Below are 24253 nucleotides of genomic sequence, written 5' to 3' on the forward strand. Positions count from 1 at the left end.
AAAGCACTGAAGAGAATGTGTTTCTTTCAAGACCAGAGAATGATCAGATTCCCTTCTGGGCATTGCTTTACAATCAGTTGCCACCACCAGGTCACTTTACAAAGCAGAGAAGTTAAAGAATTAGAGGTGCCCAGGCTACTTCCCAGCCTCCAGGGGACAGGCCAGACAAGGACTGCACCCTCATCCTTGGAAGGGCCCCTTACCGATCCCTGCTGCTCTATGATTAATTTGTCTGGTCAGTGAGCCCAAGAGGCTAAGACTGATAAGGAAGGCATGCTTCACGGCAGTTCCTGAAACTGACCAAGAATTTGTTCAAGGCCAGCAATGACAGGGTGACCTCACAACAAAACCTCTGTCCACACTGCTGGCCTGCTGAGGACACATAGAAGACTGTCTTGGGTTTCAGGCAGCCATGGAAGGTCCTGCACTCTCTACCCTCCAGCCCTGGAAGCCCCTACAACAAAAGAAGGAAAGCTCCTCTCCAGAACATCTGGACTTTGTCTGTAAAAAAGGATAAGGGAGGGAGCACGTTGGAGTTAGACTGGTGTGCTAATCAAGTGTAAGACAATTAGGACCCAGATCTAGGGCCTTCTAGATCTTTGTTTTGTCAGGAAGCTGAGAGCATCTCAAAAACCTCTGATCTATCATTTAAAGATATTATGAACTCTTTTGGGTCATAAACATACCACTTTGAAAAGCAGATGTTCTAGTTGTAAAAAGCTACTGGAATGCAATATGCCAGAAACAGAATGGCTTTTTAAAAGGGGAGTTGATTAAGTTGTAAGTTTACAGTTCTAAGGCTGTGAAAAAGTCCAAATTAAGCATCAACAAGAGGTTACCTTCATTCAAGAAAGGCCAGTGAAGTTTGGCTTCTCTTCCAGCTGGGGAGGGCGCATGGTGACATCTGCTAGCTTTCCCTCCTGGTTTTTTATTTCATGAAGCTCCCCCTGAAACATTTTCCTTCTTCATCTCCAAAGGTCTCTGGCTGTGTGGACTCTGTTGGTATTGGTTGCTCTTTCCAAAATTGTTCCCTCTTTTAAAGGTTTCCAATAAACTAATCAAGACCCACCCAGAATGGGTGGAGTTGTGACTCCACCCAATCAAAGGTCACACCTATAATTGGGCAAGTCAAAACTCCATGGAGGAATCTAATCAAAAGCTTCCACATACAACATTGAATCAGGATTAAAAGAAAGCTGCTCTCACAAGATTGGGTCAGGATTAAACCATGGCTGTTCTAGGGTATATAATACTTTCAAACCAGCACAGCCAGTAATGCAGCAAATGGTCCCCTTGGCAATTGGACAGGGCTTAACGTCTGTCAAAACATGATCAGACAGTACGATCAGACACCACAGGTCGTTAACCCTCACATTTGCTCTCTAATTTGATTTTGTGGCTTATGTTAACATCCCATGTTAGTCATGAAGAAACAAAGCATGAAGACATTAAGTAGCATAGCGAAACATCATGCTAGTTCAGCAGTGTAGCTGGAGAACAGTGTAGCTAGAGAAAGAAAAAGTTTATGGTACAGATTCTGCATCTCATATCCAATATTCCCTTGCAACCTTCAGGTTCACCCACCGTCCCTCCTCTCCGGTCCAACCCAGGGGCTCACCAAAGCAATATTTTACCTTTGCATGTCCTGGGCCACTTGTCCACACCCGTGTGCACAATGTAAGTTCTAAAAAACACAAAAAATCGGTTGATTTGACTGTCCCTGAGTCAGCCTTTCCCCTCTCAACCTGCCCCTCTTCATTCCAGGGGATTTATAATTAGGTGTGAATAATGTGAATTTTCACACCCAGAAATAATTTTTCTAGAAATTACTATGTCCTATAACATATTAAATGTATGTGCAATAAAGATAGAATAAAGGTAGGCTGGGGTAGAATTAACCAAGCTGGGAACAGGGGAAGAAAGAAGAAACTAAGTGAAACTCAAATGATCTCAGCCTTTCTAGGGGCAAAGGGAGTAAGTGGTGGGGACAAGTCTTGGGGGCAGCAGCTCCACAAAGCCAAGGAGGTGGACAGGGAGAAACCATGTACAAGTGGACATTCTCATCTTCGGAGTGTTCCATGTGTGAGTTATTCTTTTGTGTTACTTCAAGCATAGAAAATCGTTTGAGAGTATTTTAAGGAACAAACCATCGTAGAAATGATTGATGCTCCCTGAACCCTCCAAAATCCTATTACTCTGTCTTTTTCCCCTATTTTGAATTTGATGTTTATTATTCTATTGTATGTTTTTATGCTTTTTCTGTAAATTAATGTATCCCTGAACAATACGTTCTACTTTTAGTTATTTTCAACTTTATATAAAATAGTAACATATTGGAGACTTGGGTATTTTGTTACTTAACATTATGTTTTCTGTGTTTCAACATTATATACTTTGCATATGGCTTAAATATTCTATTTATTTTATATGATTTGAATGATATAGTTATATATAATTTGATTATTATATTTTATATGTGCATATTAAATATATTATTATATTTATATGATATATGTAGCTCTAATCCATTCATTTTAACTACTGTGGCATGATCCAATGTATGAATATTGTGCAGTCTGTTTTGTAGCCTGACATTGAAGTTGTATGTGAAAATTTCTCTAGCTTTAAATATTAGATAATGACTTGCTATGTCATAGGGTATGCACATTTCAACTCTACTAGATTCTGCCAATTTTTCTCCACAATAGTTGTGTCATTTTATACCCCAAATCAGAGTGTGTGAGAATATCCATTCCTCCACATTTCTGATGACATTTGGCACTGCCAGACTTCTAAATTTTGCCAAATCTATTACTGCAAAAGAGACTTCATTTTATTTTCATTTTGCTGGTTTCTGCTTATTAGTGAGGTTGAACATATTTCCTTGTTTACTGACCATTAGGATTACCTCTTCCGAGAATTACTTATTCATGTTCTTTGTCCACTTTTCTACTGGATTATGTTATTTTCTTATTGATTTGGAGGATATATACTTATATATTCAAGTCCTAACCATTTGGTTCACTTATGTATCACATAAATATGGCCTATTTTCAAATAAGTGATTCTATCTCTGGAGTTTGCTTTGCATAAAACTTAACAAGGAAGTTAAAATTAAGATACAGATAAGAGAGTTGATATTTCCTTGAGTGTATGGGTTCAGGAAAAGCATTACAAGTGTCACTTTTGCATCATTTTTTAATTTCTCTTTTTCTCCTAAGTTCAGAGAATTAAGTATAGGCCACCTAGCTTTGTGGTAATTTCTGAGCTTGAATGCAGTAGGTGGTTTAGAATAATTCAGGAGCTAAAAAAGGATCAATTTTGAGAGTATTAGCCTCAGAGTGGTAGGTGTAATAGGTTGCAATAGAAAATCTTGGGAACAGTGCATCCCTGGCCTCCTCATGGTAGCACAAGAATTGGTCCTAGGCAAGGATGAGGCATGCAGAAATAATCTACCCCAGCTTTCTTCTCAAATATTTTCCTTACCGGGAAAGCCTCTGCTCATGATATAAGTCCCCAGACTCAGGTAACCAGAGAAAACATAAGGAGTAATTTAATGTTACAGTAATCAGATTGCATTGAGATATTGCATTGGGAATTCTGATATGAAATCTTAAAGTAACTGTGACTTTCTTTCTCTTGCAGAGGTGTGGCGAAATCTTGTTTGAGAACACTGAGCAGAATGCCAAATGCGTTTGCATGCTAGGTAAGAAGACTTCTCGTTTCAAATATACTAAGCGTGCTGATGTTATGTGGGCTACCTGTTGTGTTGTCTTGCTGATGGCCTCTTGTTCCATTTTGCAGAGGTTTTTAGGCTGCTATAAGGAAAGTTGTCCATAATACATTTACATGTAGAACATGATGAGAAAAAGGTTTTGATTTTAATAGCTGTCAATAAGTATGGGGCCATGCTTTCGGAGTTTTTCAAAGTTTTTCTTGAGTCATCAATATAACATTAGATACGGGTGCTTTTCGATTTGGTGGAACGGTAAGGACCATATTGCGTTCCTAAAGCAGAACTGATAAGATGGATAAGTAAGCTATTAGGTATTTCTACTAAAATGGAAAGCCCTTATTTATAGTGCCTGGAAGAAATATACATATATTTAAATTAAGCTGTTCATTTCTGAAGTTGGCACCATCACACACACTGAATTTATAAACAAATATTAATATTGTAATGAATAATTATTCATCTTTGTTCAATGTTATATCACCAATGTTATACCATCACACACTTTCCCAAAGTCTTTGATATGTGGTATTCTTTGAGGACATAGATTGGTATTGTTTTACTCATTTTATAGGTTAGAAAACCAGTATGGAAAATAATGGTGCACTTAACCTCAGATTGAAAATTTCTCAACTGCAATATTCTAGATCTAGGGTTTAGATCGTCTTTAAGCCACTAAATCATGCGCAGTGAACTTTCAACTAATTGTAGGCATGAAACAAAAAACAATAGCATGAGTAAATAAGAATAATGCTTACATTTAGTTTTCACCAAATTCACTCTCATTCATTCTAACACTGATGCAAATTCATGAGCAAAGAACAAAATGATTCATTTTAGCTTCTTCATTTTCTCTGGGCACCTCATTCACTAACAACTCAGGCAATTGAGTAAGATGACCCAAAAGCAGATAGCAAGGTAAATGGAGGCAGGTCTTTATAAATCATAATTCAAGGCTATCATGTGCTGAGTAATCAAAAGTTCCTTGTGGTTTTAAAAAAACAAACACCAGCCAAACAAGCAAACGAAAAAGATGCAATATTTTCCTAGCTTTCTTTTTTATTTTCTTGTACTATTGTTTCAAATCTCTTGGTGGCAGTTTCCAACTGATTATTATTTTCATTTAAATTGTGGCTATAGAGTGACACATGCATTGGAAAATGAATACTTTACTGGAAGCACATGAACACTGAATATAGCACCCATACACCCATTTCAAATATTTTTTTTTTCCTTTTTCCTTTCCCTTAACTATGGAAATGCCCCAGGAATGCCAATATTTCAGGGTACAAACTAGATTGATGATAATGATGATGTTAGATAGATAGATAGATAGATAGATAGATAGATAGATAGATAGATAGATTAGACAGATAGATGGGCAGATAGGTAGATAGATGAGAGATATAGAGGTAGAGATAGGATAAAGTTGGAAGCAGGAGGATATTCCTTTGTCTGACCATATGCCTTGGATTTGGGACACCATCTCACCACTGTTTCATCACTCAATGAGCACATAGCACATGCCAGTCATATCTTAAGATATATTCGTCATTTAACTCATTTTATGTTCACAATAACAACATGAGGTTGAGATCCCTCATGAAGACCAACCAAACACATCCCACAGCTTTCAGTTTACAAGCTTTAGGCTTGCTCCTGTGAGATCCCCATCTCTGCCCGCCCACACTCAGGGTTTAGGGTACTTTCCTGGGTCCTGGCATGCTTTTGGTTCTGGCACAGTTGAGATGGAATCTAGAAGAAGGTCACTAGTCAGGGACATCATTCAGAGCTCTCTTCTCTCCCAGTGGAGAGTCCTCAGATCATTCTGAAAAATATAGATTTTGTGCCTTAAATCATCTACATCAATGCCTCCAACCTCACCAAAAGTCAAGCTTCTGGCTCATTCCATTAAGCCTGACATAAGTGTGGGATTCACCTGAGTTACTCTGAATCCTGAAGTTAATGCAGATTTAAGTGGAAACAAACTAATTGTATAGGTATGGGTCTCTTGGGGGAACATTTCTGGGCCCAGGGAATCATTCATGTTGGGCATAAAGGTAAATGCAGTTACTGCAGAGCTGGCTGCACAAAGCAGTAACTATTTATTCCTTAAGACTGTTCAGAGAAGGCAAATATGAGCATTGAAGCAAAGCATCAAATTACGATAAACCTTGCTTCCTTCCTTCAGTCAGGGAGCGTTTGTTCAGAACTTCATTGCCTCCTCCTTTTTGAAAATTTACCCTCAAGATTTCTCTCAAGGGCGGGCCACGGTGGCTCAGCAGGTAAGAGTGCTTGCCTGCCATGCCCGAGGACCTGGGTTCGATTCCTGGTGCCTGCCCATGTAAAAAAAATAATAATAATAATTTCTCTCAAGCTCAAATTGGCCTCAGAAGTTTCTATAAGTATCTATAACTATCTGAGAGTGTATACAAATGTACAGCAGGACTTGTGCCTGAATTAGATGTAACGAACTGAGACTGAAGAAGGCAGATGAGTGGCAGAGAAATGATCTCTCATTGCACAATTAGTAAATGCATATGGTGAGTTATAAAAAGGATTTCACTTTTAAAATATAATGAAAAGCATTTAGAAGATTGAAATAAATTATGTAAAATGGATGTTGATTCGCTTCTCAGTTTATTTGCTAACCAATTGGCAAGCATTATGAAATGATAAATCCTCCTCTGAAAAGAAACTTTCAGAAAAGAATCCCGGATCAGATTTGGTGTCTCCTGTACTCCCTCTCTCCCCTTATTGTTGCAGCAGGGTTCTTTATCACACTTTCATTTTTTTTTCCAGTTGGAAAATTTCAGTGGCCCTTCTTCCATTTTTCACATGATTCCTTTCATGCTGATGCGTGTCATTATCATTTGAATATACAATGGACCTTCCTCACCTATCAAAGCCTTGCACGGCTGCTCATGTTAGTCAACTTTCCGGTTGAAATTAAGTCTGAATTATTTATATGGGTTGCCAGTTTTCTAAGCAACCAAATACTGAGCAATCAATATTTTATTAGCATTCAGCATAAGCATAGAGGAACTTGCTTTCTCCTAGCTCTGAAAAAAGTTAACTGTGTGCTTGTACAAGTTGCTTAATCTCCCTAGGCTTCAATTTGTAGTTTTGCAAAATGGAAATAAAAACATTTGTCCTACCTCGCGCAAAGTGCAGCTCTGGTGACAGAAAGAGATGCTGTGTGAGGAGACACAGCCTCCTAAGATGCCCTACAACCTGTAGGCATGTGTTGATAAATCTATTATAAGCAATTGAAAATAAATTGCAAATACACAAAAACGAAGAAACGAATAAATAAATGATCAGTTGCTCATCATAGCAGTTAGGAAAGCAGTTGAAAAGCTGAAAGCTTATGCAAATAGGAGGGTAACTGTAACTATAACCAAATAGACTCTTCAAAGTTGTACGTGTCCCCAGGGCAGTACCAGGCACTCAACCAACAGGCATTCAACAGCTATACCTTGAGCACTTACTGTATGCACGGTACTTGGCCAGGCACTACAACTCTAAAGGCCAACCAGGCCCAGATCCTACCCAGCAAGAGACCCAAGACTTGAACCTGGATATCTGCAACACCATCTAGACAGTGACAAGTGATGCAAAAGAGGGAAAGATAAAGTGTGTTACCACTTCAGAGGAGGGAGAGGGATGGATGGCTGATGTGATGGATTGAAGTCTTCCAAAAGCTATGCTAAAGCCCCGGCTCCCAGGACCTCAGAATGTGGACTTATTTGGAAGTAGGGTCATCCCAGATCATTAAATGAGGTCCTATTGGAGTAGGGTGGACCCTATTCCAATATAGCAAGTGTCCTTACAAGAAGAGGAAAAGGGACACAGAGACACAGCACATAGGGAGAAGGCCATGTGCAGAGGTGGAAGTGCTGCAGCTACAAGTACACCAAAGATTGCCACAACCTACCACAAGCTGCAAGAGGCAAGAAGGGATTCTTCCCTGCAGGTTTCGGAGAGAGCCTGGCCCTGCCAACACCTTGATTTCAAACGTCTAGCCTCCAAAACTATAAGACAATAAATGTCTGTGGTCTCAGGCTGCCCAGTGAGTGCACTTTGTTATGGCAGTCGCAGGAAGCAAAGGGAGCTGGCCGGGGGGATGGGTGGGTTTAAATATGGAAAGGCCACAGCATTCAGGGCGAATGCAACATCACCCTTGTTTTATTTTGCCAAAGTTGCCATAATTCAATAAACCAAAAATGGGTTAGCTTTTACAATGGGGAATTACTGACTTACAAGTTTATAATTCTGAGGCTATGAAAATGTCCATATCAAAGCATCAGCAGTTGATGTTTTTTTCCCAAGGACCTGCTCCCTGCAGTGATGGACTTCTCTGTCACATGGCACTCGGTGTGTCTGCTGGTCTCTCCCTCCTCTCCAGGTTTCTTTGTTTTCAGTTTCTGTCTGCACTCTCTGTGGCTTTCTTTCTGAGCTTCTTCTCGGTCAGCTTCTCTTCTTTCTCTTTTAGAGTCTGTGTCTTTTTCTCTACTTCATGCTCTTATAAAGTTCTAAAAGGATTAAGACCCACTTGGGACATGCCTCAACTGAAATAACCTAATCAAAAGTCCCACCCACAAGAGGTCTACACCCATAGGAATGGCTCAGCTTTAAGAACTTGATCTTTTGTGGGGTCCAAGCAACCTCCAAACCATCACGACACTCACAAGTGTGTGAGGAGGCAGCAAGTTTCTCAGGTCATGAGAAAGATTGAAGGGATATATTAGAAATATATGTCTCTAAAAAAACACAGATAAAAGAGAACTCTGGCCTGCAGGACACTCAATAACTAGTTTCTGGACAATATTAAGGATGACCATTCACCAGATCTTTATAAAATGAAGTCATTTAACCCATCACGTATTTGAACCTATGATTGAAATTCAAGACTTGACTTTTAAAAAATAAATGTTACTTTTATCCCCCACACTTTGATATAAAATATCATAGTATTTTATTTAAGACATAAGTCAGTGTTGTCTTTTTACAGTGGAGAAATTGCTATTTTTTACTTTGTGGGACTTCAATATTTACAACAATTGGGAGATTTTTAAAAATTAATATTTTTGCATTGTCATATGGCATTAGACTGCATATGGATGGCAGTCTATAAATTGTTCCTTAATGAATCTTTCCTAAGAATCTTTCTTAAAGAAAAACAATGCCACTGTGATGGAAAAAAAGAAAAGGGCATTCAAAGGCCTGGTCTCAGCTTATTAACAGTGTGACCATAGACTTCACTGTACTACCAAGGAGTAGCCAGTAATAATAATAATACCAATGCCATTCTTACTGGGATTTTACAAGTTCCATAAATATATGTATTCTTTTATTAATACTAATAACTAATGTATTCTAGGTTTTTGCATTTTATTTCATATTTATAGTATTTTTAATACAAACTGGCAGCTATGCTACATTTTGAATATTAAACAATCTCAGTTTAGTTCTGATGAATAAATATTTTCAAGTGCATGTTTGCAATTTAGAAATAAGCATGTTGTCTTCACAGGTTATTAAAGAAAGGATGCTCATATGTGCACCTGACTTTAAAAGCGAAGGGCTATGGGCAGGCCATGGTGGCTCAGCAGGCAGAGTTCTCACCTGCCATGCTGGAGACCCGGGTTCGATTCCCGGTGCCTGCCCATACAAAACAACAAAACAAAAGTGAAGGTCCATGTGGAAAGACCAACGTTTGAAAGTGGCTTAAATTTGATTTCTCCAAGTTAAGTGCCTCAAGAGTTTGCATTAATTTTCACTTAACACTTACAAGCACTTCAGTCCATGGACACATCAATTCATCCTTTCAATATATATGAGATCAAGTAAAATCTCTGGGCCATAATCTAACTCTGCCTAAAGGGGGCAAATCGAAACCTGGCTATTCCTGGGGGAGGTGGGTGGAGCATCATCCTCGGCGCTGTCTGCCCCAGGGCCCTTCCTTATTTTACTTTCCATTGCAGTTATCACCCAACGACATGGTTCACATGTGTTTGTCTCTGTCCCCCAGCTGCCCCCACCATGCACCCAGACCCACAGAACGTGAAGCCCATGAAAGCAGGGACTTTGTTTTAGTCTCTGCTGAGTGTCCGACCTCAGGAGCATCCTCCAGTTGCCCGGACCCTGAGGCCCCCGTTTGCTGAGTGGGTGCCGGTGCAGCGTGTGTGGAAGCACCAGCATCAGAGGCTGGTTGGTGCAGGGTTTACAGCCATCGGCTCACACAGCCAAGGCCAAGGTCGCATCTACTTGAGCTAATTAACAATTTCCCAAGCATATCTTTCCAGGTTACAGGATGAGAAATGTGTGATTCTCTGCAAACAGTTAGAACCTGTTCTCGTTTGCAAGCTGCCAGGATGCAATATACCAGAAACGAAATGGCTTTTTAAAAAAGGAATTTACTAAGTTGCTAGTTTACAGTTCTAAGACTGAAAATTTCCAGATTAAGGCAAGGATATACTAATGTCCAATTTAAGGCATCCAGGGAAAGACACCTTGGTTCAAGAAGGCCGATGATGTTCAGAGTTTCTCTCTCAGCTGGAGAGAATGGAGCACATGGCGAACCTGGTGATGTCTGCTAGCTTTCTGCCCAGACTTCTTGCTTCATGAATCTTCCCCAGGGGGCATTTTCCATCTTCATCTCCAAAGGTCTCTGGCTGTGTAGGCGCTCATGATTCTCATGGTTCTAAAGCTTTTTCCAAAATTTTTCCTCTGTTAAAGAATTCCAGTAAAGTAATCAAGACCCACCTGGAATGGATGGAGTCACATTTCCCTTCAATCAAAGGTTAATACCCACAATTGGGTGAGTCACATCTCCTGGAGATAATCTAATCAAGTTTCCAAACTACAGTGTTGAATGGGATTAAAAGGAACAGCTGCCTCCACAAGATATATCAAGATTAAAACATGGCTTTTCTAGGGCATATGATCCTTTCAAACTGAATCCCATCCTAGGCATCAAGCAATTAAACACACATTTGTTGAACACCACTACTTGCCCAATTCTTTGCTAAGGATGCTCTGAAGTGTAACATAATAACCAGTAAGGTGGAGCCTGTCACCTCAAAAGCTTATCCTCCTGCAGATGGAATGCCTGGAGGAGGGGGAGGCCCATTATTGTGTCTTCCGTACGTTTATAAGAATGTATAGAAAATTGTTCCATTCTTGGGTTAATTATTCAAAAAGTTTTCTATGTTATACCACTGCATTTGAAAAAAATATATTTTGGAAAGTCAATCTTGCCTTGCATAAGGAAAACGAGCTCCCTGGTTTCACAGTTGCTTTCGGTGGAATGTTGCAGCATCTCCACAGCAACAGAGCACCACACATCTCAATGCAGCTGGCAGCCAGGGCTCAGGCAAGAGCTGAAGATGGAAAAGCAGCACAAGCAAGGACCAAACTATTAGGACTGAAGGAGTCAAACCCCACAGTGATGGAAGTCTCAGTCCTGGGTGGTATTTGTTTTGCTTCTGTCGGAAGGTGGATAAAAAAAGCTTTCTGTGAGACCCGTCATCTTTCATATAAAAGTCCTCAAGATTTTTTCAAATATTTATAAGGGTCTATTGCCTGCCTGGCTAGGGATAGAAAAATACTGAAGACCTCGCTCCTGCCCTCAAGAAGCTCCCAATCTAGAGGGAAATTGACAAGTACATAGACAATGATGATGGGGTGTGGCAAAGCATAATAAGAACAATGCAGGGTGCAGCAAGGAGCAAAGGCATCAGGAAAGAGCTCATGGAAGAGATGGTAAGAGGAGCAGCATCCAGCTCCATGAGACTGGGGAGGGGTCAGCCCATTGGGAGGTGTTGGTATTTCCAGATGGAAGGAGTAGCAGGCACAGGAAGCTCAGATTTGAGAGACTGTGACCAGTTAGAGAAACCCTGAAGCTCATTACGCATGAATAAGAGGAAAGTAATAATAAGATCATCAATGGGAGGAGGAAAAAGGGGCAGATTATGAACCACCTAAGGACACTTAAGCAGAGCAGCTACCACATTAGCTGCACACCTCAGACAGAGTGCCTCATCACAGAGGAGAGAAGGCACTGGAGGAAAAAGAAACATATCCAGGAAACTAGCAATTTTCAAGGAAGCATCATGACTTCTGCCTGCCTTGAAATACTGTCAGAGAGAAAGGAGACAAAAGATTCAGAGGAGTGACAGAGCTTCCCAATTGACCATATATAGGAAGTTTAGTTTAATAGGGAGGTGCTGCCCCTCCCACCCCCAAGGGAAAGTACAAGAGAATCCAGATTTGCAACTGGGGGGAATAAAGAGCTACATTTGAGACACAGTAAACTGAGGGGTCCAAGGGACTCTGAGGTGTCGTCAAGAATCTGGAGCTCAGGAGAAGGATCCAGAAGGAGTGTTGGTGACAACTTATCAGCCATGATGGGCTCACCTAGGGGAAGGTGAGGGGCGAGATGGATATGCACAATAGAAAGCTTGAAAGCTTCCCACTGAAGAGCTGGGCAGGTGCAAGAGGAGTCTAAAGAAACCTGAAGTGGTAGAAGACTAAGAGTGAGTGGACAGAGAGATAGAAGGAAAACAAGAAGAGATGACATCACCTGAGACCAGAGGTGAGAGTTTCATAAGGAAGGGCACCCTAAAAATGTGAAATACTGCAGGCGTCAAAAGGCATTCATTGCATTTAGTAACCTGAAGGTGACATCAGCTAAATCATAACTGGAGGGGCAGTGGGGAGAGGGCATTGGTGGAGCCAGACAGCAGAATACTAAAACTGGGGGACTATCAAGAAATCGGTCTAAGAAAGGAAGACAGGTGACATGACTGCATCTGTCAAAGTTGGGATGAGAAGGGTTTCTTAGTGTGGGAAAGACTTTAGCCTGTCTTGATGCTGAGGGGAAAGAGTCAGGAGAGGAATTGGCCAAGTTTTGGAGAGAAGAGGATTGAGAGAGAGAGAGAGAGAGGGCAGAGGAGAGAAGAGCTGGGGAGCCAGTGTGAGGTTTAAACTCCCTCTGCTTGGGTGAGAAGGTGGTCTCTGTGGACTAGGAAGAGTGAGGATGGAGACGCCTCTGTCAGTTGGGGTCAGACAGGAGTGGAGTGGACTTCCAGCTGGCTACTTCTCTTGCTTGCAAGAAGACAGCATGATATTCCCACAAGAATAAGGAAAGGAGTAGAGGATGTGAGCATAAAGGGGCAGGGGAAGATTTGAAACCAGTGTGGTAGAAGCTAAGAAAGAATAGACTAAAGAGATATAAAATCTATGGTGAAACACTTGAGGACCCAGCTGAGGTTAGAAACTGTGAGCCCAGATATCAGTGTCCCTTTTTTTAAAAACAAAAACATACCCTAACCTAAAAAATCCGTATTCCAAAGACACATTTCAGAGCAATAGCTGCTCCTTGTTCATGAAGACACGCCTGTCTTCTCTTTGCTTTAGCTGCCTCCTCCTTGTCCTCCAGTGATCAGCCAAGGGAACCTGCTTCAGATAGATGACACCCTGGAAATCCAACTGACAACCCCGCCCTTACACTGGAGTTCCTGGACTACTTCTCCATTTCCCCATCTCGCCTGTACATCTCAAGGGAGTAGGTCTCTGTCATATTTATCTTTATTTGCCCAGGACCCAGCCTGGACCTAGAATTTCGAGGACACACAACTAACTCCTAATGAAAGTATAACCTATAGAAATTATGGATGTGCCTCTAACTCTCTCCCTACGCCATGATGCCTCAAAGAATCTCCTCCCTTCCTGCCTTAACCTTCAAAGGGAGGTCGTCGCTTCCACCTTCCACTTGTCCAGCCTTCACTCCACCCCTGGGCTTGGGGAGGACCAGCGTATCTAAGGTGGACCCAACCCTCGTCAGTCCACATCACAACTGTCTCTTCCTCCTCAGCCACCCCTGCTGCCTCCGATTCATGTTTCTCTTATAAATTTCATTCAAAGGTTTTTTTGTTCTCAGGATGAGTCCACCTAGGGACCTTTGTCCTCATCATCCTGCATTTTTTTATAATTTTGTACCAAGACAATGTCATTTCCAAAGTTTTGACTACAAAACAATGTTAGATTTTTTTATTTGAATGAACTCAGGTTATAAATGTATTTCATTATACTTTTACATCGTTTGAACAGACAAATTATTCATGCAGATTAGCTACGGAGGGTAACTTAAGAGGTACCCACTGATCAACCTCAGACCATCTGCTTTGCCAGATATAAATAGGCAATATTTTCTAATATGTATCAATTATAAACATTTACAACCTACAGAAATTTCTTTTAAAATGAGAGAAAATAGTGTATATTATAAAGCATACTCAAAAAAGGGAAATTTAAATTCTGAAAAAATAAGTAAATACCTGTTCCCATTATAGCAATTGCTATCTTTGAACAATAACATTTCATTATCATGTGTAAATGCCAAAAGATAATTTTGTTTGCCAGGCAATCAGTTCTAAAATCTAGTGATGTAGACAGTTCAGTTTCCAGACCTCAAAATTTCCATGCCTTACTTAAAATTAATTCAATTTTACAACTTTTTGAATGTAGTATGGACATTATCAAAATTATTATTTATATTGTGCTGCAAAAATCTCAAAGTCAAGTCTCAAAGTATGTTCACATAAAATGATAAGCTAATGCAAAGAATTTGCTTTTGGCCACTTTTAGGTAGTCAAGGAAATGTGAGTATATTACATTTTATTTATAGTCAACAGTTTTAAAATTTTATGATTTGTAATTTAATGGGATAGTTAACATTATCATAACTTGCACCTTACCATTTAATCTTTACCTAAATTCTGGATTCTGGGGGATATAGTTCTACATGGCCCAGTTGAAGATATGGGTATTTCACATTGTGAACCATAAGGAGATAATGCCAGAAATCTTAATAGGATATAGCATATGGTAAGCAAACATCAGTATCTTCATTGTCCAGTGATAATCTTTTGCAATGTGTGTACTAAATTTATAAAAAGAGTCACCCTATCAAGCTACTTCCTAAAATTTATATTTCAGTGTCAAGCACATGTATTTTAATAGTCTTCTTTTAGAAAATCAAATACTTGGAAAAAGTAATTGGAAATTTTGGAAGTACACATTGAATTTGAAAGTACACATTTTCCACACTTCTCAGGGAAAAACTTAACATCTTATTCCTGAATTGCCACATTATTTGTAGAATTGGGTTTGTTAATAATTAATTCCACCAGGCAGTCTGTGTAAAAGGAACCTTATTCTTTCTGCTATTTTACTTTTAGTATCAGGCAAAGTTGCCCTTCATGGGTCATATTTACAAGACGGTTGACTAGTCCGAGATGCCACTAGGTAACAGTGTATGAATAGCCATTTCATATCTTGAATCACTCAGACATTGGGAACTTGTTCATAACAGAGTCTTAAGCAGACGGCTCAATACTAGAAAGAGCTTAGTTCTGTCAGGTGTCCCTTTCTTGGAACTTTAAGGTTGAAAACAAATTTGAAGTTCAAATAGGAAAAGAAGACATAAGTTATTTGCCCAGCCTGGTCACCAGCTAGAGTCCCGAGGTTACAGGGACACACGCAGTTATGTGGGTTTCTAGGCCATTGCAGTAAATAAAGAATCTCTCTCCTGTAGCAAATGTACTGTTGAAAATAGGGAGGTATACAATTTTAAAAAAATAAGAAAAGGAAAAAAGACCTGTGATTCTCTATTTGCTTTTGCTTTCATGTTAGGAAAGGTTCTTCAAAGATCGGTTTCAAATGTTCACATCTGTAAGGGTGTAAGCTTTCAGATAGGTGATTTACATGAGTAAATATGAACTATCAATATGCGTACATGTGTTCTAGTCTGTTTTATCAATAACTTCATGTCCCTTAACTATTTAATTTGTAGCTTTTATATTTAACATGAAATTCTCCTGCTGTTGGCTTAATTTGCCTTTTGTTTATTAGCATAGAAAATGTTTTTTTACTTCTTAATTGAAATGTAACTTAAATACTGAGAAATACCTAATGTTTAAGTGTACAGCTCAATAAATTTTTACAAAGTTACTACATCCATGTAAACACCACTTAGAGCCGTACCTGCAGCTTCCAGGGACCTCCTTGTAGGCATTACCCCCCAAAGAGTCCGCCCTGACTCTGCTGGCTTCTATCACTACTTTTGAAATTTATATAAATGGAGTCAAAGAATATATTATTTTTCTTGTCTGCCTTTTCATTTAACACTATGTGATTCATTCATGCTGTTGCATGAAGCTGTCTTTCTTTTTGCATTTTCCCCCTATAGAGCAAGAGTCAACAAATTACAGCCTATGGGCCAAATCTGGCCCTTCACCTGTTTTTGTAAATAAAGTTTTATTAAAACACAGCCATACTCATTCATTTACACAATGTCTACAGCTTTGGGTCATATCAGCAGAGTTAAGTAGTTAACCATAAGGTCTCTATCATAAGACACACAGAGCCTAAAATATTTACTCTGTAGACCTTTGCAGAAAAAGGATGCTGACTGCTGTTATACAATATTCCTGCATGTGTGTGACAGTATATTTATTAATTCTAGTGGTAGTGAATTAAATTTGGACTACAACTAAAACTGCTATGAATGTCCTTTTACATGTCTTTTGGTGCACAAAATTTTTCATTTCTCTTGGGTATCTTCCTAGAAATACAACTGTGGGGTCACAGGATAGATATTTGTTTGACTTCAGCTGATTCTGCCAAATAGTTTTCCAAAGTAGCTGTACAGATTCACCCTCCCACCAGCTGTGCATGAGAGTGCCATAAATAATTGAACACTCAATAATTATCTTTGAGCACAAGTTAGAATATATAATTAATCATCTGACTCAACATACACAAGGTTTTAATATGTAATCACCCCTAATGAGGATAATGATGATCATTTACGTAAAGGAAATCATCAGGTTGATAATGGTGGTAATAAAACAGGCATATTTTATTCGTTGATTATCAGTGGGCATTAAATGGTTAGTGGAGTGTTGCATAAATCCAAACTATTAATTACTCTTTGTTGAACACGTGGAAATAATTGTTCTGCAAATGATCTTAGAAAGTGCTCGCCCATCCACAGTGGAGCTATAAACAAAACCCCAGATCATAAATAAAACTCTTCTATTGAGTTAATTAATTTCCTTCTCTTACTACAAAGTAAAAGATGAATTATTTTTTTACAGATAGAAGGTTATGATATTTAAAGGATAGTTAAGGCATCTAACTCATATAAATTATAATTAAGGCATCTAACTGATAAATTAACAGGTTAGTCCCATCCTATGAAATTGTGCGATGCAATATTTCTAAACGCCATGCCCACGTGGATTTTATACACCCTCGCTTTAAGAATTTTACAGTGATGTGTTTTCATTCTGCCTCTTTATCCTTTTCTCTCAGCACTTGGCATGTGCAGGTGGGGACAGAAGGCTCACCTTTAGCCATTATCAGAATGGAAGTGAGTGAGAGAACTATAATCGTCCAACATCCAAGAAGCCTTTGGTTTCCTGGGGTGATAGGATCATTCATGGTTTTAATATCCTTTTCATCTTGATATTTCCCCAGGGTTCCATAACAAGTAATTATTAGTTTTATAATTAAAAAGATTTTAGATTTGTTATGCTGTTTTCCTAATTTCTAAGGGTACAGAGATTGCTTATTATTGTTCATTTCTTTTACGATAACCTGCACCTGACAAGTGTCAAAGCTTCCTAACTAACCCCAGGGCAAACAGATACAAAGGAGAAGTGGTTGCCCCCATAGCTGTGCTTTGGGGTGACCTCTCTGCCAGTTGCCGCATATTGGAAATGAGCGGGGATTTTGCTTGCATGCTCCCTTAGGAGATCATTGGTACCTGAACAGATGGGCTGTGTGAGACGGGCCTTCTCTTTTTGGTGTGCATCTGAGCCCAGAAGCCCCGAGGCTTGGGTCAAAGACTGAAAGACGTGCCACCCACTGACATGGCCCATGAAATAATACAGAAGTTTCAAAACAATACGAAAGTCAAAGAACTGGGGTTTGTGGCAAATGGAAGCCTTCCAGAACAAACACTGAGAGGCTGCTCCCCAGGGATGGTTAGAGCTCCTCGCACAAATGGTATCTAACAATATGCAACAGAACGCTGCCGAGCATCCCTGGGTCCTCACGATTTTAACTTCACGCATTCACACACACCCATGCTCTCTCATACACCCTCACACAATTACACGCACTCACAAATTCACACACAAAATCACACACATGCACACTCACAAACTCTTATACATTCATACACGCTCACACACATTCTCACACTCATGCACTCACATTTACACAATCACGTAAAACCTGCCTCTACCTTCAGACACCCCCTCAAGATGTGACCATGAGGCATTTCAGTTGTGCCAGGAGAGTTGGCAATTTTCATTAGGACAGGAATCAAACAAAAGACAATTGCCCATTTCCAAGTACAAGATCGCTATTCTGTTCCTTTCTTCTCCATTGGGATCCAAGAGACACGGGGTTTTTGTCTAAGGGAATCAAGGTGTGTGTGTGGTTATTTTGCAAACTCAGTGTGCTTTTAAATTCTGAGAAGACACAGGGAGAAATATTCAGTGACTCTGCATGTCCTCAAGTCTGTCTCAAATAAAGACAGATCGTACTGAAATAAAACTATTCAAAACTAAGTAGATACTGTGTTTCCCTAAATATATGGTTGGTTGGTTGTATATATGCATATAATTTGGAATGGTAGGAAAAGAAATAGCTTGATTTGATTGGTTCCATATTTTTGCATTTTACAGCTTTCCTACCATCGGCATGTATTCCTTTTATAATAGAAAAAAATAAGATAGACATAAAGAAGGAGCTGCTGATAACTTAGAAACAAAACCTGAAAGGGGAATAAAAAGAAATGGGGAAATAAGCTGAAAGCAGCATGTGTTTGTTGTCCCGTGAACACTGGAAAGGCTGTGAAAGGTTTTTCACAGACAGACTCCTGATGTTGCCACTTTTCTGAGAACTTCATGGCTGGCCAGACTTTGTTTAGGCCCTATCTTCAATCTTATGAGATTTTCTCACAGGAAAATTGAAATGGGCTGTGTCCCCTTTAGCCATCCATCTGTTTTTCAAGTAAAAAATTTTTCTGAGTCCATTTTTAAAGTCACCCATCACAACGGAGGAAATGCAGGGGCTTCCCAAAGACACAGAGCTTCTCCATTGCACCCATAACCATTGTAACTACAAAGAGCAGCTCTGAATAACAGTAATACACCAGGATCTCATATTATAATAATTAGATCTCAAATGATAAATTAACTACAACGGGAAGGAAAATACCTCTTTGTGTAATATTCTGCTTATAACCTGAGCCTGGTTAGTCCAGGGCTCATGTCATGCAATGTTCTAAAACCACATGATCCATCCAACAAAAACAGGTATTGAGGACCTACCAAGTTCATACGCGGTGCATGAGACAGACCCAAATTCCTCCCCTCGTGGAGCTGAGATTCCAGTGGGAGGTGGAATGGGGAGGGAGACAGCAAGCAATATAAAGAAATAAATCTGCATACTACATTTTTTTTTTTTAACATGGGCAGGCACCGGGAATCGAACCCAGGTCCTCGGGCATGGCAGGCAAGCATTCTTACCTGCTGAGCCACCGTGGCCCGCCCTACATTATTTTAGAAGGTGATGAGTGTGATGGCAAAAAACAAAGTAAGGTGGCAGTGAGGGGAGGGGCACTTGTGGGGGTAGGGGAAGTGGGGGTGAAATTTTAAATAGAAGAGCCAGAGAAGTTTTCTCTGAGAAGGTGAACGGGGAGTCAAGGTGACTTCTCTGAGAAGGTGAACGGGACACTGCAGCCAGTGTCCCCAGAGTAGAAGGAACAGTTCATGAGAAAGTTCTCACACAGCCAGGAACCTTGAGAGCCCCAGGGACAGGAGACAGGTATGGCTGGACAAAGAATGAGGAGAAAGAGCTGGGAAGTAGTGGGAGCAGGTTCACGGTGCAGAGACTCGTCCTCCAGATGAGCCCAACAACCCCTTAACTAACTCCAATTTTAGCTATGCAGCTTATGGCTCGGAACATTTGGGTAGGCTGAATAAGCACCTGTGGGAGACCAGTTGTCTAGGCCACTATAAGGGGTGTAAAAAATGTAGTTGCTTTCTGTCTAGATACCACCGCACTTGTGTGAGTTGGCTTTGCTGGAGTTTGCCTTTGGTGAAAGACAGCTAGTTCCACAGCATGGCTATCAGATTTCCAACTTTCAAAGAGCTAAGACATGGCTGCAAAAGACATGGGCTGGAAGGCTGTGGCCCCGAGGTCAGATGTAACCATTTGCCTGCCAACAGGCACCAATGACAAACTTGCACAGATAATATCCATCAAATAAATTTCCTTTGAGGGATATTATATAAATTTAGTCAAATTTCCATTATTACCTTTTGTAAAATCAGTGATGCTTAATTTTATATTCGATCAAATGGTCTGGCTCATCTACCTTCCCCAGAATGTGTGCTGACTTTGCAGGAAAGCTTGTAGTAGAGTAAAGATTGGGATAAAGAGGAGACTTCAAGAGGTTGTGCAAGAAAAAAAGGAAAGGTTACTCAAAGGAAGACCATGCCACTTGGTGGGCCCTGAATGCCCACTGAGAAAATGCCTTCCCCAGCCAACGTGCTGAGAGCAGAGAAATTCGACGACTCCTGGGGAAGTATGCTCTTTGGAAGAGTTGGCAAGAGCAGTGTTGCTTTTGAAGAAAGACCTGCAAATGATTCAAGAATCTCAAAATAGTTTCTTAAATATATGTATCATGCATATATTCGAACATGCATATTCTCCTAAGGATATCTCAGAAAAGAAATATTTCTATAATGAAGGAATAATCAGAACTCATCAGCACATAATCTTGTTTTAGGGTCTTCCTTGGCGCTATAGAAAGTAAGAAGGTCTTCCCGATGGAGAAGGCTTGTAAGCAAAGCTGCAAATGTTACCTCCATCTGGACTGACTGTACTGCCAAGATTTGAGAGTAAGGCCGTTGTTGTTTTTTTCCTTTGATTTCAACAACTTCAAGTCCAGGGGCTTAAAGCCAGTACCTTCCATACAATAAAATCATTATAAAGTCTGTATTATTTCATGTTGCTTTGGAAAATTTAGTAGGAACTGCCAACTCCAGGTCGCTCCCAGCCATTCTGAATGTGCTGCGCATAGGAAAAGCTCTCCACAGCTGTTCCAGTGGAAGGAGGGAAGTGGGACGAGAGGGAAAGGGAAAGTAACCCAGGTGGGAAAATTACAAAAATGGCGGTGAATTAGTGAAATGCTGTGCTAAACTCAAAAGCGGCCTAAAAGTATTTTCTAGAGAAAATAATTAAGTGAATTAGCATTAAAAAGTGACTGCTCTTATCCCAGCCATTCTCTGGGCCTGAGAACAAATGATTCATGACGTTTATATTTAAGTGGTGGAGATAAATAAAAATCAGGCTTACACACACTTACCTAATGTCATAGAGTGATGAAGACTGCAGAAAACAAAGCAGGATAAGGGGGTAGAGAGTGACGTGACAGTGAGAAGGAAGGGAATGGCTGCAAAGTGGCAGGTGGAGCAAAATCATGAAGGGCATTACTTCTCAAACTCTCAAGCGCACACCAATCGGCTGGGGATTTTGTTACCATGTAGATGTTGGCATAGTTAAGTCTGAGGAGCTCCGAGATTCTGGGACTCTAGCACGCTCTCGTACTGCCACTGTGGGTCCATAGCCCCACTCCCAACAGCAAGGCCCTGTCCCTTGAGAAAGAGTTCAGGGATTGGCATGACAGAACATGACATAGTTTATATCTTAAAGGGATCCCACTTACTTCTGTGTGGAAAATAGATTCTACATGGGCACTGGAAAAGAAGCATGACAACAAGCCCAAGTCTGAGGTTAGTGGTTTGGACTGGGATGGCTGTAATGGGGAGAGTAAGCAGTTTGGATTCTGATAATATTTTGAAGATGGGGCTGATGAAAACTTGCTGATGAATTGGATGGAGTAAGCACAGAAGAGAACATGGCTGTTGGGTCTAAGCAATGGAGGCTGATGGGGCCATTAACTGAGACACTGAGCAGGAAGGAGAATGAGGGCACATGGGGCAGAGAAGGGTATCAGTGTGGGGTGGAGTGGGTGAGGGGTGTCTCCTAGGCAGGTTGGCCAAGGAAGTCCTTTCTGAGGAGTTCATTTCAATGATCTAGGGAAGGGGCATTCCAGGAAGAAAGAACAGCCGTGGGGGAGCCCTGAGATGGGAACAGATGTTATGGAAATCAAAATTTTATTTTGAACCCCAGAAGTGCCATTATTGAGCCAGAGCATTAGAGCATAAAGATCACTGGTCTAGAATTCAAAAGACATTCGTCTCAGTTCAACATGATGTTGGGCAAGCCCCTTAAACTCGCTAAGCTTTGGCTTCGTATAAATGGAAACACCATGACCCACAGCATCTACCCTGCTAGGCTACTGGGAAGTCCAAATAACATAAAAATGCAAATGAAAGCACTTCACAAGGTATAAAAGGCTATGTAAAGGTGAGTTGTGGCAGTTATTCTGTTGTTGTTTCAGTCAAAATGAATACACAAGCAAGTGCACACAAATACACCCCAGATACTCAATGCAAGCACCACATGCCTTGGTGTTCTAAGGATGTGTTAGAGTCTCTTTTGGCAAGCCTCATGTCATCCATCTTATTTTTTAGGGGCTAAAAGAATCCAAGTTCATGTGATTTTAATTATAGCCATATTTTTATTTAAAGTGGAAAGCGATGGAAGATTGTGGGAGCATAAATCACAAATCATCTAATCTCATTTAGATGAGATGGAAACAAGATGGAAACCTTTGAAGCTAGCATGTTTATTTGCTAACCGCCCCTCCCCCCATCCCCAGAAAAATCACATTATAGTTCTCAGAACTGTATGGAAGGAAAATATTATTTGTAAGAATTTTTAATAAAAATACTAGTAAGTTCCATCCTTGTACCATAAATCAGCACTCATTTGGTCTAAAGAGGTCCATCCTATATGACACTGTGGCATCAAGTTGTGCAGCTCATTGAAATAAACCAAGAGGTTTCTTGATCATTGTGATGGAGTAAGTGCAACGGAAACCCAAGGCTGATAGATGACTCTACAAAGTTCTTGACACAGCTGAAATGGGATGGATGGATATGGGGCTGAGTGGGCATGGGCAGAGAAAGGTACATCTTCCATCCCCCAAAACTCTGTGGGGTCTTATTTTAATCCATTTAATTTTGTCCTTTATTTATAACAAAATCGTGTTGGAAGATGCACATTCGAATTGTGACAGTATTAGTTGCCTAGTAGAGGACAATTACCAAAGTGAATCACAACCAGTTACACCTCCTGCCCTGGCTCTTTGTGCCCCAGTGCTGGGAGCAGGACAACAATTCTGCCTCCATGTCCATGTGTCCTCGCTTGATGGTGACTCTCATTAATGAACAAGGCTAACTCATTTCTAACATCTGTACAAGTGTTCAAAATATGTTCTTTTCAGATGCCTCGAGCAAGTTAAGCATCTGCTACACATGAACTATTAATAGATTATCTATTACAAGAGCTAACATTTCTTAGACATTTGGTTGTCAGACTGTGCTATGGTACTTTACATGCATTATTTTGTGGAATCCTCAAATTAACCTTATGAAATTTTAAATGCTACCGATATCCTCTCATTCCAATGAAGCAAATGTATATGTGTTTTGCTTCATCCTCTTTATCTTCAGTTACTGGGCTTATCTTATTTTCATTTCATCCTTCAAGACATGGATCCTGAGATACAAGGAAATTACAGGTGATATTTATGTGATTTATCTTCAAAGATTGAAATTTTAAGGTAAAAGAAAGGGAAGGAAACCATTTCTCTCTAAATGGCTGAACAAATTTGGCCCCAGTAAAGGTTACATATGCACTTCTCTGGCTCTTATTTGCAGTCTGGGTGATTGTTAAACATGTGCCCCTCTCCTCTGCTTGCCTGGTAAAATAGTGAGACATTTTGATCCCAGAAAGAGTATTCTCAACATTATTGGGAACATGTGACAGACACTTCTGGTATGGAGACCAGATCAAGGTTGATAGCTCCGTACAGCAATACAATTACACGATCATGTAAGCCTAGAGTCTTTCTGATCATTTTATGTCCAAAAATATAAAATCACATCAATTCACCAAGCATCTGCCAAGTGCTTATTGTTTCCAAGCCATGGTTCCTGAGTGGGTGTCCAACCCTTCAGATGTCCTTCTTGGACCTCCCTGGGAGATCACATATTCAAACCCTTCAGGAGCAAGATGGGTGGGTGATGTGCACAGGAGACCCTGGCACCCATGGCCACTGGGGGAGTGTGGGCTCCTAGATAGCGGGTGGCTGATACTAAGCTCCAACCACACAAACCTTGAGAGATCCTGGGCCCCAGAGGGGTGCCAACTCCACCGATTTCCTTTTTTCAAGAACATCTAGAAATTCGGATATTTGTGTAAAATGCCCTGTTTTATAAATATGGCAGCTAAAATAATTTT

At 40.3% G+C, this 24253-nt stretch overlaps 1 protein-coding gene across 1 annotated transcript in view; it reads left to right on the forward strand.

Annotated features, from left to right (window-relative positions):
* PDE7B (phosphodiesterase 7B) overlaps positions 1-24253 on the forward strand; it is a 297021-nt gene that overhangs the window by 83108 nt on the left and 189660 nt on the right. Inside the window, exon 2 of the mRNA XM_077144099.1 lies at positions 3646-3706. Coding sequence (XP_077000214.1) covers positions 3646-3706 — 61 coding nt within the window. The remainder of the gene's footprint in view (positions 1-3645; positions 3707-24253) is intronic.

The sequence above is a fragment of the Tamandua tetradactyla genome, chromosome 25, assembly GCF_023851605.1.
Source record: "Tamandua tetradactyla isolate mTamTet1 chromosome 25, mTamTet1.pri, whole genome shotgun sequence".
In the NCBI taxonomy this organism is placed as follows: domain Eukaryota; kingdom Metazoa; phylum Chordata; class Mammalia; order Pilosa; family Myrmecophagidae; genus Tamandua; species Tamandua tetradactyla.